This window comes from Plectropomus leopardus, chromosome 4 (assembly GCF_008729295.1).
Source record: "Plectropomus leopardus isolate mb chromosome 4, YSFRI_Pleo_2.0, whole genome shotgun sequence".
In the NCBI taxonomy this organism is placed as follows: domain Eukaryota; kingdom Metazoa; phylum Chordata; class Actinopteri; order Perciformes; family Serranidae; genus Plectropomus; species Plectropomus leopardus.
The window spans coordinates 9,684,680-9,706,716 of record NC_056466.1 but is presented as its reverse complement, the minus strand read 5'-3'; the positions used below and the strand labels follow the sequence as shown (position 1 = coordinate 9,706,716).

General features: G+C 39.6%; 1 protein-coding gene across 8 annotated transcripts in view; it reads right to left on the bottom strand.

Annotated features, from left to right (window-relative positions):
* Window positions 1-14,991: 14,991 nt before the first annotated feature.
* The window catches only part of sh3pxd2aa (SH3 and PX domains 2Aa), a 127,125-nt gene continuing 120,079 nt past the window's right edge, over window positions 14,992-22,037 (bottom strand). For all 8 annotated transcript variants that reach the window (XM_042484764.1, XM_042484765.1, XM_042484766.1 and 5 more), the window contains one exon: window positions 14,992-20,560. In XM_042484764.1, coding sequence (XP_042340698.1) covers window positions 18,479-20,560 — 2,082 coding nt within the window. In that variant the 3' untranslated portion in view covers window positions 14,992-18,478. The remainder of the gene's footprint in view (window positions 20,561-22,037) is intronic.

Genomic DNA, 22,037 nt, shown 5'->3' with positions numbered 1-22,037 from the left:
AAATAACCTTTAATATAACCTTCCTTCACATTAAAAACTTTTTTAAAAAATTCTTCAGAAGCCTTTTCACTATAAATAAAATATCATTTATATTGCTGTGAAAACAACAAATTTCTGTTTCAAACTGTATTTATTCAAGTTTTTCATCAAAAACTACATTTTACAATTTTACATTACAACACACCTTGAGTATGTAATAACTGACCATGGCCCAATACTCCTTTTTACTGAACAGAGCTTAAATGCATTGTAATGTAACTTAACGTGACCTCCGTTAGCTGTTAGTTCCAGCCATCTGCTGCTAAAAGCTAACGTTACTTAGCTCTCCTCCTGATGTCACCATGGATTTATAATTCACAATGTGGTGTTGTTGGGGACACAATAGGCTGCGTCCCCTGATGCGATGATAGTGACTTTACTGTGTCCTTTTGGGTGACAGAGAAGATCTCTGAAACATGTTTTATTATGTCCCCGTGACACCGTTATTTTCAAGATCTGCTTTTTAGTCTTTTTAGATTGATGTGACTCACAGAAAAACACTGGCCCCTGCCATTCATGAATGTTATCTTACTTCTTGATGTGTGGCCGATAAATCGGTGCATCCCTAATTCAGGGGCAGGGAAATTTTTGCAAATATTTCTACGATTCCTATACCCTTATTTCGGTATAAAAAGTCTTGATACATCCCCCAGAAATTTCATTCCTAAATGCAGCAACTCAGCAGTAAGCCATAGCTTATTCCACAACATCACTTGAAGCTGAGAGGCTTTTTGTTTCAATTTTTTTTTTTTAATGATATTTTACTTCATTTTGTAGATAATCACCAAACGGGGCTCAAACCTATGCTGCTATAGTATCTGCCAGCTGTCCTTTCAGGGAAAACGCTGACAGTGATGTTTCACTCAACCCTCCACCCATATTACAGTTTGATTACGCTACTGCTTGAAGTGTTAATTCACATTTGAATGTTAACTTATGTATTTAGAGAGATTTTTATCGGTGTGCTTGAACTGCAAAAAGAAAGAAAAAAAAGTTTTGTCTTTTTTTAATGTTTATTTTGATTGATAATCATAATTCTGAGATTTGTTTTCCTTTAATCCAAAACCATGAGAAGCTAAATTTATTCTAGTTTTCTAGTAGTGAGTATACAGAGAGTCACTTGTACCTTTCGGCAATAAGTGATATTGCAGTACACAATCAAAACCTCATTGTTTTGGGGTGCAAGATATAAACTCTTGGTTTTATGAATTTCAGGCGTTCTTTTTTGTAATTTATCTTCTTGTGTGTGAGCCCCTCTTAGAGAGCCCTGCTACCCATTCTGTATTTATATCTGTTATCATTATATAGTCTCAAAGCCATCTCTGTATGGTAATGATAAATGTCACTTTATAAAGCTACTGATTGTAATCTTGTAAACGTTTAGGCCAGCGTTGATCTCTGAGACTCAACTATGGCATGTTTTACTCTCACACTCCGACCAAATTGAATCTTTTCTTTTTCCTTCTCTTTTTTATACATTGTACAAACACAAATCCCTTGGTGCAAGACCTTGTATTCAGTTTGGGCTTCTTAAATTTTTACATCTATACATTTTTGGACCACATTAATTGCTAAATTACAGTTTATAAGAAGCTAAAACCCTTCGGCTGAATATTTTCACCAGTAAATATTTTGATACATATAATTTAGTGGAAAATATTTTAATTTTTATATTATTTTTTTGCATCCAGAATACTCCACAGGCTCCTTGAATGTTACTAATCCTGTAATGTACTATTTATTTGTCAAGCACTGATGTGCGGACTAATTCCTCCAAACTTGCTTTTCCCGTGTGTTTGCTTTCTTCTACATTGCCACTATATAACTCCTCTGTGTCCGGCCAATCGCAAAGCAGCACATTTAGAGGTTCTTTCTGTAAATCTTAGTACTTTTTGTCATGCATGAGTAATCTGTTCATTCTGCGTGAACATCGGGACCAACCAAGTAGACGAGCATCAGAGTGGAACGCTGTTAGTGTTTGTGTAGACTGGAACCTGCAGTGGCTAGAAATACTCTATATATATGGCCATTGTTGTAACACAGCAGCTGAAGTACTTTGCAAACCTGTATTTCCTTTTTTTTTTCATTTGAAACAAGTGTTTGTTTGTGAACTCTGTTCAGTGTGAGTCGGACGATTGTGGTTAATAAACTTTCCAAATGTGTTTGAGCAAAAATAGTTGGTTTCATAATTGAAATAACATTTACTCAGATACATGCATTATATTATCTTGTTGGGAGGGAGGGGTCTCTGATTTGTTTGCATTAGTGGTCCAATTGTATTGTGCTACAGGAAGTTAGCATTTAAAAAATTAACAAATGGATGAAGGAGTGTAATAAAGCTGCACATTTCCTCTAGAGTCAAAAGTTTGATGGCATGTCAATGCTAGCTGTGTACGATATAGAGTGCCTCTTCATTGAAAAAACAAATGCATCTTCGATGATTTAAACAAAAAAAAGTCTCTTCAATGCTAAACAAATGCTTCTTTGATTATAAACAAATGCCTCTTCAATAATAAATGAATTCCACAGATGATCAAATGTTTTAGTGATAATCAAATGCCTATTCAATGATAAAAACCTTTTCAATGAAAAAATGCTTCTTCAATGATAAACAGAGGTGTAAATGATAAAAAAAAAATGCATCTACAATTATAAACATATGCATAAATGATAAACAAATGTCTTCAATGATAAATGCCTTTTCAATGATAAATGTGTCACTGATAAACAAATGCCTCTTCAATGGCAAACAAATATGTCTTCAATAGTGAACAAGTGCCTCTACGATAATTAACAAATGCCTCTTCAATGCTAAATTGATGCCTAATCGATGACAAACAAATGTGTCCTCAATGATACACAAATGTCTCCTCAGTGATGAACAAATGCATCTTCAATGAAAAACAAATATGTTTGATAAACAAAGGTGTTTACATATGGGGGTAGTGGTTATATTGTGTTTCAATGAAATAAACTAATGAACAAAATCACTTTAATAAGAACTGTCCTGATGTAGGTGACCTCGTGAAAAGGTGCTCTTTAATACTCCCTCCACTTAGGAGTCAAAATGCACAAAATCACCCTCAAACAGGACAACAAAGAAAAAAAGAGACCAAAGCTTCTAGAGGACAGTGTCTGCTAACGTGACGTCTGCATCAGACTGAAAAGGATCAGCATGTCCTCAGCGTTCATTTCCTCACCTCTCTTAAGCCCTCAGAAAGGATGGCGTCACAACCTGATTGGCCCAGAGGTGAAAAGCACCAAGCTTTCTCAGTTCTCACTCAGGAGTCAGTCTGCTCACCCTGCACAACAGGTGAGCGGAGTCACCCTCCAATCAACTCACAGGACATTCAGCCAAAATCAAGTGAGAAAAGAGAAAACAATGACAGGCTGAAGTAAATTACCAAGGTGTTTTGAACATGTGTTATTGTTATTGTGTTTTGTGCATTTAATGTATTTTCATATTTATCATATAATGTGATTTTAATGGTACTGAAAGTTGTATATTTTAATGACATAATAGCCTACAGAAGACAAGAGCCCAACTAGGGATAAGAGTTAAAAATTAGCAACAGCTATGAACTCTGTGCAGCACATCAGTTTCATGGTCTGATGGAACAATAACAAACTGTGTCATGCTTATCAAATGAATGAATACATTAATATATCAAATAAATAAATAAATACATACACAATAAATAAAAAATACATATTATCACTAGGCATATTTTCTTTTTTTTAAAAGAAGAAAATAATATAATTTTAATAATTAATTTTTAAAATTATTATTTATTAAAAAATATTAATATGTATTAAATTGTGTGTTTGGCTAACAGACATCCAGGAATCCAAAATTTACTTTCCTTTTAGCTCTTCCACTAACTCCTCAGAAAAAAAATAATATCTGGCTTATTAGCTGGTAAACGCTTTATTATTATATAAGCTGGTCATTAATTCTATCTGGGTGCAGGGTTCCCAAACATTTTCATGGATAAAATTCAAAAACATTTCAAAGAAAACCACAATAATTTCAAAGAAACGTACGTGATGGTAAACAAAATATCACAATGTCAATGTCAAATTTGCGGTTATGTGAAATTTTATGGAAAATTATCGACAGGAGATTTTTGCAACAATTCCATGACAAACAACAAAATATCATTTCTTTTCTAACACTTTCAATAATTTTTAGCCATAGCTTTAACCCTTTGAAACCTGAGTAAATTGACTTGACTTTCTTTCAAAAACATGGGAAGAAGGCAATGTGAAGAAATGAATGACACAAAAATTTGCAAAAAGTAGTGAAAGGAAAAGAAAATTACCCGAAATTTTTGTTTTAAAAATTCTTAAGGAACATAGAATTGACCTGGAAATTTTTTTTTGAAATGTTTATTTCCAAGTTGCTCATTCGTGTTTTTGTGAGAAATCATACCAATTTGTTTAGGGTCGGAAGGTTTAAATACTTGTGAAAGGCCTTTGAAAGCAGCACAAGAAGTGACGTTGCTCCAGGTCTTATAGGGTTAACTGAGAGAAGTCCATTTGTTTTTAAGTCCTTGCAGCTTTCGCAATTACTGGTCACACAAAAGGTCATTAGTTGCACTTCTTACCTTTACAAGGTCCAGCTGGAACGATGTCTAATCCAGTCATCTGTAAATATCCAACTCATTTTGAGCTTGGATCATTGGAAGAAGAAATCCAGGTTTATACAGGTTGCTGTGCCATCTGGAATACATAAAAACATGTGAACAGGATAGTTTGCGGTTGTAATATATTGCCAGTTTCCACAATTAAAAATAGAAATACTCACATTGGCAAAAAGGTCACAACTTTAATTCCACTTACTGGCTTTTTCTGGAGCTTTTAATCGCATCAGCAGTCAAAGTTGGCTCAGTTATCATGGAACTGTAGATTAACAACAGCAGACGCTTTAAATTGTCATGGTAGAAAAAGCACAGGTGTTACTAATGATGCTAACGATGGCTCTGTTCTAGTCTAGAGCTCCACTGAGAGAGACAGTCAGCAAGCATGCACAATACCAGGATCCTGAAATCAAAGCAGCTACATGGAATTCAGCCATTATTACTTTTATCATTTACACCTGTGTGGTTCCTACTGTGACATGCCAAGATGTCTTCTGTGAAAAATGCCTGTTGGACTGCAGATGCAAATTAAGTTTATAGTTTACCCTGGCTCAACATCTGTGCATGGTCCCTGTTAAGTAAACAAATAAACTAAACTTTTCATTGCTCTCATGTGGTATGAATAAAAGCTGCAGAACAAGTGAGTAAGTAAAACTCGAGTGGAGATTGTTTTTCAACTGCTGTTTGGTCAACAATGATCAGTAAAGATAAACTATCAAGCCAACATTAACAAAAAGTCCTTCAAGTTCTCAGAAAAAGGGCAATTTTTTGACAGCGCAACATTATTGTCAGTTAGTTACACTCCATCTTTAGTCTGATATTGCGTCCACTCTAACTGATTTCTGCGGGGGGGAATTTTGGTTTTCCCTAACCAATCACTAGAGACCAACATATCCATCTGAATCTGAAGTCATTTTAAAATCGCCCTGATGCTGCCATGCCAGCAGACTGGCTTTGTCAGGAAACCATAATATTGGGTGATATTGAGAAGACATTTCAATTTACAACAGTTTCATTAGCTTTTCTATAGAATTCGCCATTGTTACCCACAGGGAAATTTTGCTCTTCACAATAGTCTTTTTTTGTCTCCCAGAAATGAATCAGCTTCTTACTTAAAGATGACTGAATTCTAATCTGTTTCTCCTAAATTCCTCCATAGGAGAAATGAGGAGCAAAACAATCAATCAGCAGGAGTTCTTTTGCTGTGCTTATAGGCTTCTCAGGGGTTTCTCAACTCGTAGGACAGATAAAATACACAGTGTTGAGACTTGTTTAATTTCTTTTTTGGATCTTACTGTTATCTCAAGAACTTATCACTTCAGACAAATATCACTTCAGATAAATTACTAAAGTGAGAAAAGAAAAAATAGCATTTCAAGATCTTAAAGTAGGATTGGGCTGTGTCAAGACGGGGTAGTTCTTAGGAGCTGAATTTAAGAAAAATGAAAAATGGTCAAAATATCACAGTGGTGTTAAATTTAGCTCGGTTGTGTAGGCTGGACAAAGAAGAAATCTTATTTTGAATTTTCCTGTCCTCTGGGTACTATTCCTCATTGGTTCCGGCAAACTTTGACAATAGGCATTGGTCCCAGCCGTGGCACTGACTGGCCAGGCGAGTCCCCCTGTGGCGCTCTTTGTTCGTTATTTATTTTAAACGAGAAACCACAGTTTCATGTCACAATGCAAGATGAATGCGACAATGCTGACATGTGGATTGTGGACAGATTCCAAGGTCTGGACCCAGGCGCAAACTCCATCTGTTGATGAAGATTGTGTGATACGGTAGAAAGCTCAAGCACAAGCCAGTAAGACCTTGTGTGAAGATTGTTTCGTCAACTATTGATTCTAAGGTCAAGACCTGACCCTGTCAGTCAAGTACCCGAAGAATGAGTCCTAAAACCCAGAAATCCGTAAGCATTCAGCACCTTCGGTTCTCTTGTTTTAAAGTCACTGGGTTTTTTGAATGGGTTTTTGGTGAATATCCTTAAACTAGGTCTGTGGTTAACAAAAGCTTAAGGGACTTTCACATTCTGTTTTACGAAATAAAATGTGTCAGTTAATACCCCATCTGTGAAGCTTTTCTTGCATCTTTAAAAAGGTGGTTGCTAACAAGTGGATAAATCAGACTGCAGAGCGTCATCAGGATGAACCACTCCGAACACGGCTTTGCAGCCTTGCAGTGGTGGGGACGTCAAGTCATTTGACCGTAATGTAGTTTGTTCATAGCCTAAGATTAGCTTTTTACTTCTGGTGATTGCATTTAGGCTTCAAAAATAATAAAATGGTGTTCATTTGTGAAGATTATCTTGTTTGCCACAGAACTTATTTTCTGCAGTGATGTTTAGACTGTATGTATAGCTATGCATGTGACACACCTGTTAACTATAGCATGTTTGCTCCAAACAGATGGTCTTTGCTGGTGAAATAGTGGACATCCTAAATGAAGTGTTAATAGTGTTTGTATGCACTTGACCTCTGACACTGACACCTAAAGAAACTGAAATGTAACAGATGTCGCCAGCCGTGCCCTTTGAGGTTCAGGTGAAACACAATGCCAAGTCATCGGGGGGCCCCGGCCCTCTGTTACATCATGTGTTATACCCTCTGTCCCTGCCACAGCTGCTGGGGGGCTTCAGGGTGACAGGTAGGGGACTGAGGGATCAGTGAAAATACACTGCTGCACCATACTTTGAAACATAAGTTGTGGATGTGCTCCTGCCGAAATGACTGCACTATAAATTCATGAAGCACCTCATCCAGATGTCTCTTCAGAGCTCCCTGATAGCCATCTGTCTGACTCATGACATCTCCATATAAAAGACACGACTGAGCAATATGAATAAAATGAGTAATAATGTCATGAAAAGAATAATCCAGACGAGTGTATCTAATACTTGTCCTTGTTCAGCTGAGCATTCATAACCCCGCCACAGATCATCATCCTTCAATGTTCACATCGAATGTTATTAGTTATGGTGTATAAAAAAAGGACCGATCATAATAGAATTTCATTTTGAGACTCAATGTCAACGTACATATTGAGTTTGTAATGTGCAGGTCTATTCATATGAAAATCTCTCTGTGCTCGCTGTCTGTCCTATCAGCACTGATGTTGTCTGGAGGGTTCAAAAAGAGACTGGTTCAAGAGAGACATCTAGTGGAGAGATATTGGTATGGTCACCTGAGTGTGTGGAAAAAAATGATAAAAAAATGTAATTAACTAGTTGACAAAAAGAGTGTCCCACTAACCAGCTTTTTCTGCAGAATCAACAGCATCTCAATGTCTTCTTCGGTGGATGGAAATACTTTTTCTTATACAGTGTTTCCCAAATCTCTCCATGAGCACCACTGCTGCATGCTTTAGAGCTGTCCCTGCTCCAACACAGCTGATTCAAATGATCAGCTCGTTTTGAGCTCCTGAAGCAGCTTGAAGATGGGCTGATCGTTTAATTCGGCTGTGTTGCAGCAGGGAGAGATCTAAAACATGCAGGACAAGTGGTACTCGAGGAGAAGTTTGGGAAACGCTGCCCTTCCACATAAAACTAGAAGGGCACTTGCAGACAGAGTGAAAATGAGCAGAGAGAAGGATCTGACATGCAACAAAGGTCCCAATGATGGAATCAAACCCGAGACGCTGCAGTAATGGAGCATGTGCTGTAAGCACTCAGCTACCAAGGAACTTGGATTACCCCAAAATTTAATAGGTTCTTCCTTGGCCCTTGCGACTCCCTTACCCCAGCTTTCATGCAAATCAGGCCAGTAGCTTCTGCTCCTCCTTGGCTGAGTAATAAAACCATCTTTGAACTGAGAAAGGGGTTTCATTCTTGGGTTTTATATATATATTCGTTTATATCCTTTTGACATTTTACACCTCTTTTATTATTTATTGTGTTTTTTTTCCCCCTCCTTTTTATGTCTGTACAACAAGCTGCTTAAAAAGCTGAATTTCCCTAACGGATACAGAGTCCTTACCTTTGTCACATGATGACAAATGAAGTACTTCTAAAGATAACTCTGGAGACAGTTAATGGGTCTTGAGACAACTTTTATGTTTGTTTGTGTTTTTGACCTTGGAAGATTTCCCAGGTGATAGCTTGACAGTCATGTGATTTTAAATGTTCAACATTTACAAAATCCAAATGATAAAAGCTGCACTTATTTATATTTTACATTATTTTAACAATTTTAAATGTCTATAAGTAGTGGGAAAAGTAGTGCTTGTAGTAAATGGACCTGCACTTGTGCATTGCTTTTCAAGTCATTTTTGACCACTTAAGGCACTTTCACACTACAAGTCACATTCATCATTCACGCACACACACACACACACACATTTATATACAGGTGGTCGAGGCTACCGCACAAGGTACCACCTGCACACTCACAAACTGATGGAACAGCCATCAGGAACAATTTGGGGCTCAGTATCTTGCACAATGATAGATGTTGACTGGTGGATACAGGGATTGAATCCCCACCCATTAGGGGTCAACCCGCTCTCCCTCTGAGCCTCAGCTGCCCCAAACCTACAGAAAATGATCACCCAGCTCTTGAGTTTCAGTTATATGGAGAGTTTTAGCAATTTTTGCAAACAGTTTAGGTTTTACATCCCACCATTTTACTGTTTTGATTTACTCTCACCACTGCATTTCCAGCATATAAAAAAAGCTCTGATATACTGGCTGTACCTACCTTGCACAAAAGATATTATCGAGCTAATAAAATAGAGCTTTTAGCAGCTGAAGTGATAGATATTTGTGGAAACCGAAACTAAGATAGAGTGAATATTGGACTTAGATCCCTGCAACTGTTTGCTAACATGTATACTGTGCACCCCCAACGTTTAAAAAATGCAACAGCTTAAAGGTCCGGAGGGTCTTAAAGTTGCTAAATCTAGCGAGAAAGTCGCCAAGTTGCCAAAATTGGGTAAAGATAAATTAATGCAGCTCCAAAGTTCCAGTGTTTAGCATTTTGTGGCCTCTAGCAGTGAAGTTGCAGAACTGATAATTCTGCCATGTGCCAAGGGGGTAAGAGCCAATAAAAATGCGAATGACCCGATCTAAAGCCAGTGTTTGGTTTGTCCATTTTGGGCTACTCTAAAAACAACACAGTAGGTCTCAGTCTTAGAGGAAAAGCTGTGTATGGACATGTAAACAGCTCATTCTAAGGTTATGCAAACACAATGAGTCTTACTTTCAGGTGATTATACACTAAAGAAAACATAGTCAATAGATGCCCCTAAATCCTACATGCTGGACCTTTAAGTCATCCAGTAGTCTATATCTCAGTCAGAAAAGCATGAATGATAGCCTGACCTGCCGAAACCTACTGAGAACCTTTAAGATTATTTCTCTTTGAGAGCTGAGGTTTTTGTGGTGCTTTTTGGGGACAGACGTGTAAGCGTATCTTTCATGTAACTTTGGACACAAGTGATAAATCTCTCCACCCACGTTCAGATCCAGGAGAGCAGAAATTCCTGTCTCTTCTCTTTAGTGGGAAACTGGGGCTCCGGGAGCTCGTTCGTCTTCATTCATCGCTCTGAACCTGCTCACACTTTTCTCTCATAACTCATACCTGGCTATATATAACCAGCTGCACAGCTCTGCTCCCACACGCCTAAACTCACTTAATCTGACCGGCACAATAAGGCGAATAAAGATAAATGTCTCAATCTGCAATATTACTGTCACATACTATCTAGCTATATCACGAGCAGGAAGGGGGTTTGCTGCTCTTTATCTGCACGAGAACATTTAACTGGAAGACTTTTGTGAGACAAATGAAAAGGAGCCAGTCTAAAACAACGAAGATAATACATTTAATATTGTTTCTCTTTTGGGCAATGCGAGATACAATGTAAACATGTACAAGATACAAAAGAAAAGGAACAAGACTTGTCAAAATGAAACGGTAGATAAGAAACTGTCCTGTTTTCAAAAGGAATGCACATGTGCAGAATGTCTCCAATCAGAAATAATTTGGATGGTATTTGCTCACATTGTCTTTTGTCCTGGTGTACAGTATAATGATGACCAATTAACAGTTTAGCATGTGGCCTCGTCACCATGACTCCTCATAGGATGATTCACTGACATTAACAGTGGAATAAAGCCTCCTTCGTCTCCTCATCATGGCATATCTTTTGAAAACAAGGAGCTTGCAAGAGTTAAACACAATTTGCATTACAACAATGGTAATAAAAAAAGAAAAGAAAAGAATAGCACCTCCTTTGGTCCAACTCGAGGCCTGTAGTTGTGTTTGTTAGTGTGGCTATCATGCTGGTAACGGATTGTTTTTGTCAGATTTTACAGATCAAGAGCTTGATGGCGTCAGGCTTCCAAGTATTTTTTTTGTGTTTTTTTGGCACACTGCTCTCCACAGCAGGGTGGTGACGAAATCTGTCCTACAAAAGGATCATCCAGGCTAAAAACTGGCGCCATCCTCTACCGAATCTACCTCACATCAATCACTTTTGACAGCTCGCCTCTGCCTCAAAAATATGGCGGAGCTCTGACCGCAACCGGAGGCTTCCCACGCTGAATGGCAGCGGTGTTCTTGATTAGGACGCTGTTAGCGCTGGAGTATCGTGTGACTGGCAAAGGTTAATTAAGACACACTGTTGTGCTAATTAGAAACAGGGATTCAAACAGAGACAAAGAGACACAGCTGTGTGCCTCATTCCTCGACACAGCCCCTTTTCGCAGGCTCGGAGACAGCTCCCGCTGATGCCCGCTGGCGCGTCAAACAATTCTGTGAGGAAGTTTTCAGAATGACAAATAATCAGCATTCCCTGATTCACAGGCCTGGGATTTATTCTTTTTTACCCCAAAGTCCCACAGCTTCGCTTATTCTTTTCTTCTCTCATGCTCAAACAAAAACTACATATTAATTAAAACAAAATCAACTCCCTAAATACCTCAAACCTGCTCCCACACACTTACAAAAACTTTCTTATCAAACCTACCCCTCCTTCTATCAAACAACTGCCTTTATTAACTCAGCAATCACTCCGTTCCAGAGCTGGGTGCTGTTGACTTCTGAAGCCCTTTACAAAAAAAGAAAATCTTTACATTATAAATTAAAGCTTGTTTCATTAGATGTGCAAAGAAACCTTCAAATCCTGTGTTACACTTTTACAACATTCAATTATTTTCTCAACAAAAACACTGAGGAATAAGGGAAAAAAAAAATCTTTTTTTTTTTTTTTTGCCTTATTCCAAAAAACTTTTTCAACACCAAGCTCAACTCTCACGCCCTCAGGGCTACATAAGATCTGAAGACACTGACAGTAAAAGAAGCTACAATGAGATGTGAGATCGGTTTTTTAAAGTTATTCTACGGACGGAAAGAGAGAAGCTTCTGTAGTTTGAACTTATTTGTCTCTTACTGACTTGCAGTTTCTCGCAGCTTCAAAAACATCAAGTGCTGCAATTAAAACGTTGTTTTAGAGAAATAAGATCACAACTTCAGACGTGGTGAGCTCATTAGGTCTGTTATAGGTGGGTAGACGGATAAAATGGGCTCCCTGTTGCAAGGAATTATTTTTCCGAGTTTTTCAGTAGAAACATTGCCCATAAGCCTTTCATCTCCCTCACTATCAAAGCTCCTCTCACCTCGTCCACGAGAATCCACTGTCTGATCCATCTCGTGTCTCTCTGCATCCTGCTCTCACAAATCTGCTCCTTGACCTCCAAATTCTCTTCTCCTCAGTGCACCTGCAAACACTCCATCTTATCATGCAAACACATATACACACTAACAACCCCCACCCAAACCCTCCTAGATATCTCAATCATTTCAGCGGGAATAGACTGCTCGGCTGTGTCGAGGAAGGAGGGAGATGGGGCTACGTGGCAATGGGGAAGAAATAGAAGTGGGGAGCAGAGAGGAAGTGTAGCCAGAAGGAATAGCTAGTGTTTGGGATTACAGAGCTTAAGATGCTTCACGCCTGAGAGGTGCCGTCCATTTGTTAAAATAAAAAGGAGAGCGAGGAATAGAACCGGGTGCCGGCGTAGTGGAGCCGTCTCACCTGGCTGACCTCCGGGAATATGGCAAAAAAAAATCATATATTTCCTCTGGCGTGAATGAATCCTCATCATCACTGAGTGTATGCTGGCATGTGCACACACGCGGAATGCAAAGATATTACCACCGCCGATTCAATTTCCATCCTGCCGCCCAGATGCACACAGGTTTAAGAGCGTTATAGCTGACATAGGCTGAGCTGGTATGATTAAAGAGGAAGCCTGTGACTTATAGAAACAGTGAGACTTTTTGGGGAATATGCTTATTTGCTTTAGATAAGAAGGTTGACACCACTCTCAAGTCTCTACGCTAAATATAAAGCTAAAGCCAGCAGATAGTTAGCTTAGTTTAACATAAAGACTGGAAAAGGGGTAAACAGCTAGCCTGGTTCTGTCCAAAAAAATGATCCACCTCCCAGCACTTCTAAGTTATTTGTGCTATTTCTCATTTAGCTGATCAATGCAAAAACCAAAGAGTGAATTAGGCAAGTTGTTATTTTATGAATGGGTTATGCACCTATTTCTTGCTACTTCTTGGCCGGGTGCAGTGACTTCCTAGCATCTTGTCGTCGACCATAAACCCTAACTTTTTCATTTACATAAGTAGTAATTATGAAATGCAAAATGACATGAAATACAAGAGGCCCTTCCTTTTAGTCATTGTTCTGGGAACATCATGGCCACCTTTCACACTTATTTCAGGTAGCCCCAGTGAGCAAACTCCTTCATTTTGAGTTGCAAAACTCCTTTAGAATTATTAATATTAGCACCACTAGCCTTGCTGGTACTTATAGTAGCTGATAGTAGCTGGCTAACAATGCTAAAAGAGGTTTGAGGCTAGAAATTGAGCCACTTACTCAGGACCGGAGGGTGGGCACAATGTTTTCACAGCAACACTGTTGTGTTGGGATGGTATTACAAGCAGTAATTGCTGAATGAGCAACACTGTTAGCTAACAATAGCCCCCTTCAGATCCCGAGAGTGTGCAGTGCCATAAACTGAAGACTAGCAAAATTAACCTACAGATGTGTAAGCAGACAAAAATGTTCTCCGCTAAACTGATTAACAGTTAATCGTTGACATGTCTACACTTGAATAAGTTGAACACTGGACCACAATTGTCTATCAGCTGTGATGGCACAGAATCATGCTGGTATGTACATGCTAGGCTTGGGCAGTAATTCCTCACACCTCCATACCTGAAATTTCACCAGGGTATGTGGTATATGACGGTATAAGTGTGTGGTGCTATGAAATAAATCCTTAATTCACTAAGTTAGATGTATAGAAACATGCTGTTATTCCCCACAAACTCTGAAGTTGCAGGCCGCCAGCTGTTTACAGTCCTATAACTTATCCCTCCACCACTACATGTCACGGTTCAGCTGCCTGTTTCACCAGTCAAGACCAGAGACTGAGCTGTGTTGGTGCATGCTGTGCACCACATACAATGAGTTAAGTAATAATAGGAGTGCCTGTATTTATGACGGAATTGAAAGACATACCCATGGGATTTCTAAATACCCTGGCATACAGTAGTACCGTGGTACCACCCAAGCCTTGTACATGCCCTGAACTCAGCTCGAAACTTTGGAAACTCAAATGAGTGAAAAAAACAAACCTTTAGTGTAAAGCTCCACACATTTTGTACAGTGAAGCTCAAACATTCAAGTGAGCCAACAACAAGCACAAAGTTTGAGCAGAGGGGAATTTTTAGGACTTGTCTTGAAACATGAGAGTGGCATCGACCTTCTCATCTAACCCTCAGCAAGCGAGTAAATGAGAGTATTCCTCCGACTGTTTCTTTAAACTGGAGTTTAACCACAAACTACCCCAACAAAACAATTTTTGGACACAAGCCCTCTAAACAAGAGAGGGAACTCCTTGTTTTGGCCTGTACACGCAGAAAGTCTTTAGCACAAAGACATAATCGCACATGGTGAAGGCCTGCCTGGGGCTAAGCGGAGAGAAAAATAAAGGTTTTTCTATTTTTGGCGTACATCCTGGAAGTTGATGGATTGAACAGAAATGGCCTGAAGGAGGGTTCATCTCCCTGCTGTCGTGTTTACCGCAGAAACTCTCCCATCGTCATCTCTTTGCCCGCCGTCTCCGATGGTTCAAAGTGTCACCTTTGCAGTGGTGATTGGTGAAGAAAAGTCTGACTTGGTTTGACAATGATGGGGAAAATGTCAAGAGAGGCATCTGCGTAGGTGCAGAGAGGACACACTCCAGAAAGCAAACAAAAACGAATAAGAAAACAACAACAACACAAAAACAAGAAACTGTTAAAATTCCATTCAGGCACAAACGTGACAGCTCAGAGCAGGGCCACTGAGGCCCCTGATGATGGGCCCATGACTCTCCATCTGTGAAGAAGACCCCAGAAGGCTGTAATGTCAGTACAGAACGGGTCAGCGGGTTTCTGCCATGCCATTCACAAATCGCTGTCCCCTGCTGATCCGGGTCATGAGGAGCAGAGATTCTCATGCTAGTTATTACAAAAGTCCATCACGTCAGGAGATAATGAGATGTCACACATGACTGCTTTGGTCCAATGAGTTTTCCAATGATTTTAGGGCCATTTACATTTGCTCTTTACGATCAATTTAAAATGATACACTTGAAATGACGGTAAAAGCTAATGACTGGCAGTTTGACTGGGAAAAATCTACTCCCAACAGATGAAATGGTGTCATTCAGGTTTTTCTGAACCTGTGACATCTTTCCTCTTGTTGAAGCATGATGTGTTCTTATCTATTGCACATTTCCTCGTGGGTACATTTCAGAATCTGACAAATAGGGCAAAAAAGGGAAATAAGAAAAACAAAAGCATGAATAAAGATAGATGCTACAAAGCTAAATGTATGCTTGACACAGAACGATTCCCTTGCTATTTTAGCCAAATAAATTCAGCTCAATCAAAAGAAGCAATATGCAATAATAATATGTGCTGGAGCGAAATGTACAAAGTGATTTAACACATTTACATAATGCCTTCGTCTGGATGGGAAGGGGCCTTGTTACTGGACATAAAAGACTTAGAATTTTTATTTTTCTATATTGAAATGAATGCAAATACTTGTCCAAATGATGACATGTAAAAATTTTTTTCTATTGGAATTATGCCTATTAAGGTAATTTAAGTCCAATTTGGGTAACAATCTGTATAATGCTGTGCAATAATATTTTGTGTGGGGTAATAAGGTGATTGTCAAACCGTGATAAGATATAAAACTAATCATAAATATATATATAAAATCAGGCATTATGTAAAGCACAATAAAGATGAAGGAAGTGCCCATGATTTGTTAAAGTTGCAGCACACAGCATAGAGAAAAAAAGTATTTTTTTTTTTATTGTCAAAAACAAAGAAATAAATTATTACCCAATATAAAACATGTGCTACAAAAATAATTTTAGCTGCACTGAGAAAAAAAAAAATAAAAAAAGAATTCTGTACAGTTTTTGGTGAGACTCACTGACCAGCAGTGCATTTCTTATTGCACTGAGGTAGGATGGCTGGTAAGCCTTGTGGGTGAGATTAAAAAAAACAAAAAAAACAAGCATTTTTGTAGTACCTTTGACCTCCCACCAGAGGTCTCTCTGTCTCTAATTCTACTCAGACTTTGTCATGGTCACTGTCATGTGGAGAACTCATTATAGAGTTCTACCTCTAATTTTGAGGTGAGGGGAAAAAAGTTAAGTAAGAGAAATTAAATAATTACAAAAACAATAAATAATATGCTGAGAATTTACTGCATCTTTACATTAATGCACCAAAAAACAAGTTTAAAGTGCACTAATTCACAAAACAGAACCACTTCATTCCTCATTATTGCCACTGTGTGATCACAGAGTAACAAATAATAACAAATAAAAACAAATATGATTTTGCTAAAATAGATAACTGCAATCTAGCAGGTACTGTACTTTGTTTAATACTGTCCAGCAGAAACATAATAAAACGTTAAGTGTTCAGCCTCACATTGAGAGCCCACACCACTCGTTAGAAAATGTATTTCAGCAGTCTTGAACATCAGCCATGAAAATTTGAAGTTGGATTGAAGCTCAGAATGTAAAATTCTCAAATTTCACCTCTGCATTTGGGGAGAATTATTTCTAAATTTATATCATTTATTTGAAGACCAAATATATATATGTTTGAAAGATGTGAAAAAATACCTTAACTTTGAAACTATTTATTTCATGGCAAAACCATACTGCACAGCAATATCTAATATTACAATTTACTTTAATTTAATTTTAGAGAGCTATAATTTTGAGAAAATGTATCAAGTGCTTCCAGGTACTGGTTTCTGTTCAGTTCAGAAAACTCATTTTAGGCATTTTGTCAAATACATTGTATTACTTGTACCACAAATAAATAGTAAAATCACAAAACATAGCCAATGAAATTACATTTTTTCTTTGGTTTGATCACATTTTGGGATAAATATGTCCCTGGGATTCAATTATTTCACCGCATTTCCAGTACTTATTCAATATATCTCCGCAACAGCGGTATTAATATATGTATACAAAACAAAATATATACAAAATCAATTGTTCCTGGAACTAAAAGCACTACAGTATAACCTAAACCACTGTAAACTAATTGTTTTTTTTTTTTTAATCTTTTTGAGGTTATAAGCTACACATATGAGGTGGTTTTGTTCTAGAGAGCACTCAAGTTACAAGTTATTCCTTTAATTTTCCAGAAAACTAAATTGTTATTTTCAAGTTTCACAGTTTCTTTAAAAAATACATTTGCTATTCCCAGTAGTTACATCTGGGATTAAAAACATTGATATTAACATGTTTTTCTGGGGCTTGACAATCTACAAAAAAACTATGCCAATTTCTCAAACCTGAGCACATCCTGTATATTCTGCCAGTGTCAGGTGGTACATGACAGGAGGCAGGAGCTTTTCCAATTTTTGGCTGTCGGTGGAAAACAGATGTCGCAAGAAAGCAGAAACAATTCTCTAAGGAAGACTTGCATCAATACACAAGACATCATAACATGAACAATGAAACTAAATAAAATACCGATAACAAGATTTAACTGTTGTTTTAGTTTGCTTGTGTCTTAAAACAAATAAATTCTCTGTTGACTTGAGTCCCTTAATTCTGTTTTTCTTTCTATAATCTATGTTGGACCAGTTAGAGCGCTTTAGACTGAAACTTTGCACTTTGCGCTTTATAGTGGACTTCTCAATTAATTATGGAAATACTCTTGGTGGTGTTCATAGGCCTATGGCACTCTTAAAAGATTTGGTTGATTTAATGTTTTGCCATCCACCATTTAGGACCTCCATTCAGGTGATCAAATACAAAAGGCACTTATCGGCCATCAGAGTCAGTGATGGGCAGGAATAAGCATAACCATTACCCTGCTCAACTTCTGTATGACATGATGCAAACCTCTTTAAGAGGTTATCACTCCCATTCATACCATTTTAGATCTCAAAGACACTCTTCTAAATTTCCTTACTTAAGAGTAACCGATCCCACATTTCTGCCTTTCATTCCCAGCCAAAATATTTAAAATCTTTACACTCCTCTTTGTATATATTTTAGTAAACCAGCACTAAAAGTGTCCTTCCTCATCAGATTAAAACATCTCTCTTTTTACACGCAGTCATAAATGTACATTTTCAAGGACATATTGCTTACGGGAGATTGCAGGTAACATTCTTAAGGAGTGATACCACCCACGTCCTTGGAGACATCAAAAGGGGGAGTTGGGGGGAAGAGCATGGGAAGGATGTGGGTTCATTTTTTTCGCTCTAGGTAGTTGGAGGGGACCCAGCCCTTGCGGGGAAGCAGGCTGTCCTGCACCTGGCAGTACCACCATCCATTGGGGTTTCTTTCCAACACCTCCAGACAGGTGCCCTCAGTGAAACCCATTGTTTCCTCATCGCCACGATAGTCAGCAATGGACACGTACACATCCCTGCCAAGGTTGTTGTGGATCAGTTGGCTCTTCTCGATGGGTTTGGGTCGAACTGTGGACACAGGGATGCCGTTGCGTTGGTTAACTCTGCTAAGGGCGTCCTGGACATTACTTGTGCTGAATGCGCTCCCCGAAGACCCCAGGCTGGAGCGCTCGGCAGGCCTCGTCTGACTTTCAACCACTACATGTGGTCGCACGGTACTGAAGGAGGCATTTCGGCGGACACCAAGAGTGGCAGAACCAGAGCCATAGTGATCGCTTCTACCAAGAGAGTCATTTCGCCTCAGAGACCCTGTCATGTAGTGCCCATCCTTGGCTGGCTGTGTTGTGGTCACAAAAACAGACTGAGGCCTCACTGCCACCTGGCGTACCCCGTTCCTCATCCGAACACCTCCGTTAACCATCCCGGACGGCTTTGAGAAGCCACCAGGAGGCTTAGAAGGAATTGGCGGAGAGTTCCTTCTCATGCTTTGATGCTGTTGGCTCAGTCCCTGGATGTTGATGTTATTGAGGGCCAAAACATGCTGCTCATTTTTCTCCAAGCTGTTGGACTTACTGCCCCCACTACCGTGACCATCTAGTTCTAACCCACCAGCATCAACCACTTGTCTGACAGGTTCCAGATAGTATGAAGGAGCCCAGCCCTCCTCTGATCCCCAGCGGATGTACCACCAACCGCTTTCCTGCTTCTCCAGAACCTCAACCTCTACATTGGCTGGAAAGCTGATCTCAGAGTCTTGCACCTTCTTGTAGGCATCGAGGGAGCGGTAAAGATTGGGGCCTTCCACATCTGAGTCGCCACGGCTCCCTTTGGAGTAAACAGAGGACAGATCTGAGGTACTGCGTGAGCACATAGAGTCCTCTGATGAGATGACAGAAGCTGTTTCAGAATCGTCCCCACGAGAAGGTTTAAGGCCATGTCGAAACTGACTTGTGGGCCTCAGCTGCCGTCTCAGAGAACTAATGTCCATCCTCTCAGGACTCTGGGGCTCTGATTTGGTCAGGAGTGGTTTAGGTCTGACCGACGGCTTGGGCCTGGTGGAGGGACTCTGGCCTATTCTCTGTTCCACATCCCTGCTGAAGACAGCGGATTTCCTGGGGCCTCTGCTCAATTCATCTGAAGAAGAGTGGGGGCTGTTGTCCTGCGACCTGAGGCTAATATCTATGTGTCTGCCCAGGGTCTGGCTTCTGCGGTTCATCTCTGGTGTCATGGTCTTCATGGGTCTACCAGCTAAGGGTGAGGATCCGGACGGTTTTCGTGGGACTGTGGAGGAATGGTAGCTCCTCGGGGAATTCGGTTCACTGGAACCTTTGACTGAAGTTCCTTCAACACCACTGGTTGGTCTGAAACCATCATTCTCATAGACACACTCCTCTTTTGCAACTTCCTCTCCAGATCTGAAGGAAGCTCTCCGATGGGTGAAAACAGGGGACGCCTTGCAAACGGGAGGAGAGGCCTTGCAGGAAGGTGGAGAGGCCTTGCAGACGGGAGGAGAGGCCTTACAGGTAGGAGGAGAGGCCTTTGAGGAAGGCGGGGAGTTGCGGTATTTGTCGCTTACCACGCTGCTGATCTTCACATCCAGGGGGCGCTCATCCTTCAGGGAATCTGTATCTGATTCCCCTTCGCAACCGATTGCAGGAACATCATATTCAGGTTCCTCGTACACGGGCCTGCTTGGTGGCTCTGAGACTTTAGAGGCAGAGTTAGGAGGAGGGGGAGCCTCCTCAGACTCTTGTTTTTTGACAGGTGGAGCTGGAGGTGGGACTTTGGGTCGTGTTAGGGTGCTGGTCCGACGACTAAGGTTGGGCTTCTTGCGCTTGTCGATGTAGGAGCAGGGGGCCCAGCCCTCCATCTCACCAATCTGCACATACCACCAGCCTCCAGGGTTCTTCTCTATGACCTGAAAAACAAGACATTGAAGATAAAAGCTATCCAAAAAATAGTTTTCTTTCTTTAGGATTTGTCAAATTCTTAACATGGAGATGGGTTAGGGGTTAGATGATCAGATGATCCAAAACATCCTGTTACCACATCTGCTGTCAAGTGGTGCAGGAAGTGAATTTTCACATCCTAGGATGGCAAAGTAATGGCCCACCTTACTCTGTCTCTGATTAGCTTTCCCTGACACTCTTACCCTAACTCTAAACTATTCAAGGGCTGTACCTACCTCAGAGTTATGCCAGTCAAATTGCATTTGGCTGTTTAATGTGGATATTTGATGATTCTTTTGTTTTCTGTACAAAGTTTTGAAGTTTGAGCAGACATTTAGTATCACAGCAGTATTCATGTCATATAGTAAACAAGCTAACAGCTCGAACAACGGCTCGTAAATGCTCAGAAACATTTTTTTGCCAACACAAGAGCCAGAGACTGTGTCTAATAAGCTTGCTGTAAGCTGTAAATTCACCACTTCGGTGAATCGCGGTCTCATTCTCCTTTCGAGCTGCTGCCTGCATGTCTGCAGCAGCAAAGAGTAACATGAAAGCCAAGTGCACTGCACAAAAAAAAAAAAACAGCTGCTTGACTTAAATCAATCTCAGTTGACTGAGGGTCTCTGACCGATGATTTGAGTCTTTTCTTTAAAAGGGCAGCCCTAAACCAATCCCACTCCTCTTGCCTAAATTTAACTAATCCAACCAACAGAGACAACAAGTACCAGCACTTCATAGGGACAGTACAGCTCGCAGTTCCTTCGATATCCTAGGATTCTCAATTTTTGCAAGCAGAAGTAAAACCTGGAAATTAGTTAGCATTTTTGCAGCCACTGCTGCCTTGTCTCAGACGTCAAGGTGTTTTTAGTAAGATGCCTGAAATAAGGTCTATGGTTAAAATAAGCGCTCGAGATTTTGCTCCATTACATAAAATATGTATATAAATACCCCACTCTCTTAAAAAGGCAGTTGCTAACAAGTGGCTAAATAAGACTACATAACTTCGCCACACTGATCGGGACATTTCAGACCTGTCATGATAATGACGTTGATGTAATGTTCATTTATAGCCTAACATTGGCTTTTTACTTCTGTCAGTTGCATTTACACTTCAGATAAAAAAAGGTGTAAAAAAAGGTGTCCATTAGTGAAGGATATCTTGCTAAACATTTAATGTTTCAAGTTCCATAAGCTTTTGTTGGCCACAGAGTTTATTTTCTGCAATAATCCAAATTATTATGGGCTTTTTGTGGGGAAAATCAGGGCGCTATTAACTTCTATGTTGGCCAACAGATAAACATCATCCCTGCACCACTCTATTACAGTCTTCTTGCTCAGACATTGACAAAAGTTACCAAAAAACCTTGAAGGATTCTATGTTGTTATCTTCATCTCTGAATCTCCACAGAGCAAATTCTGTCTACATCATCACGTTTAAACACAAAT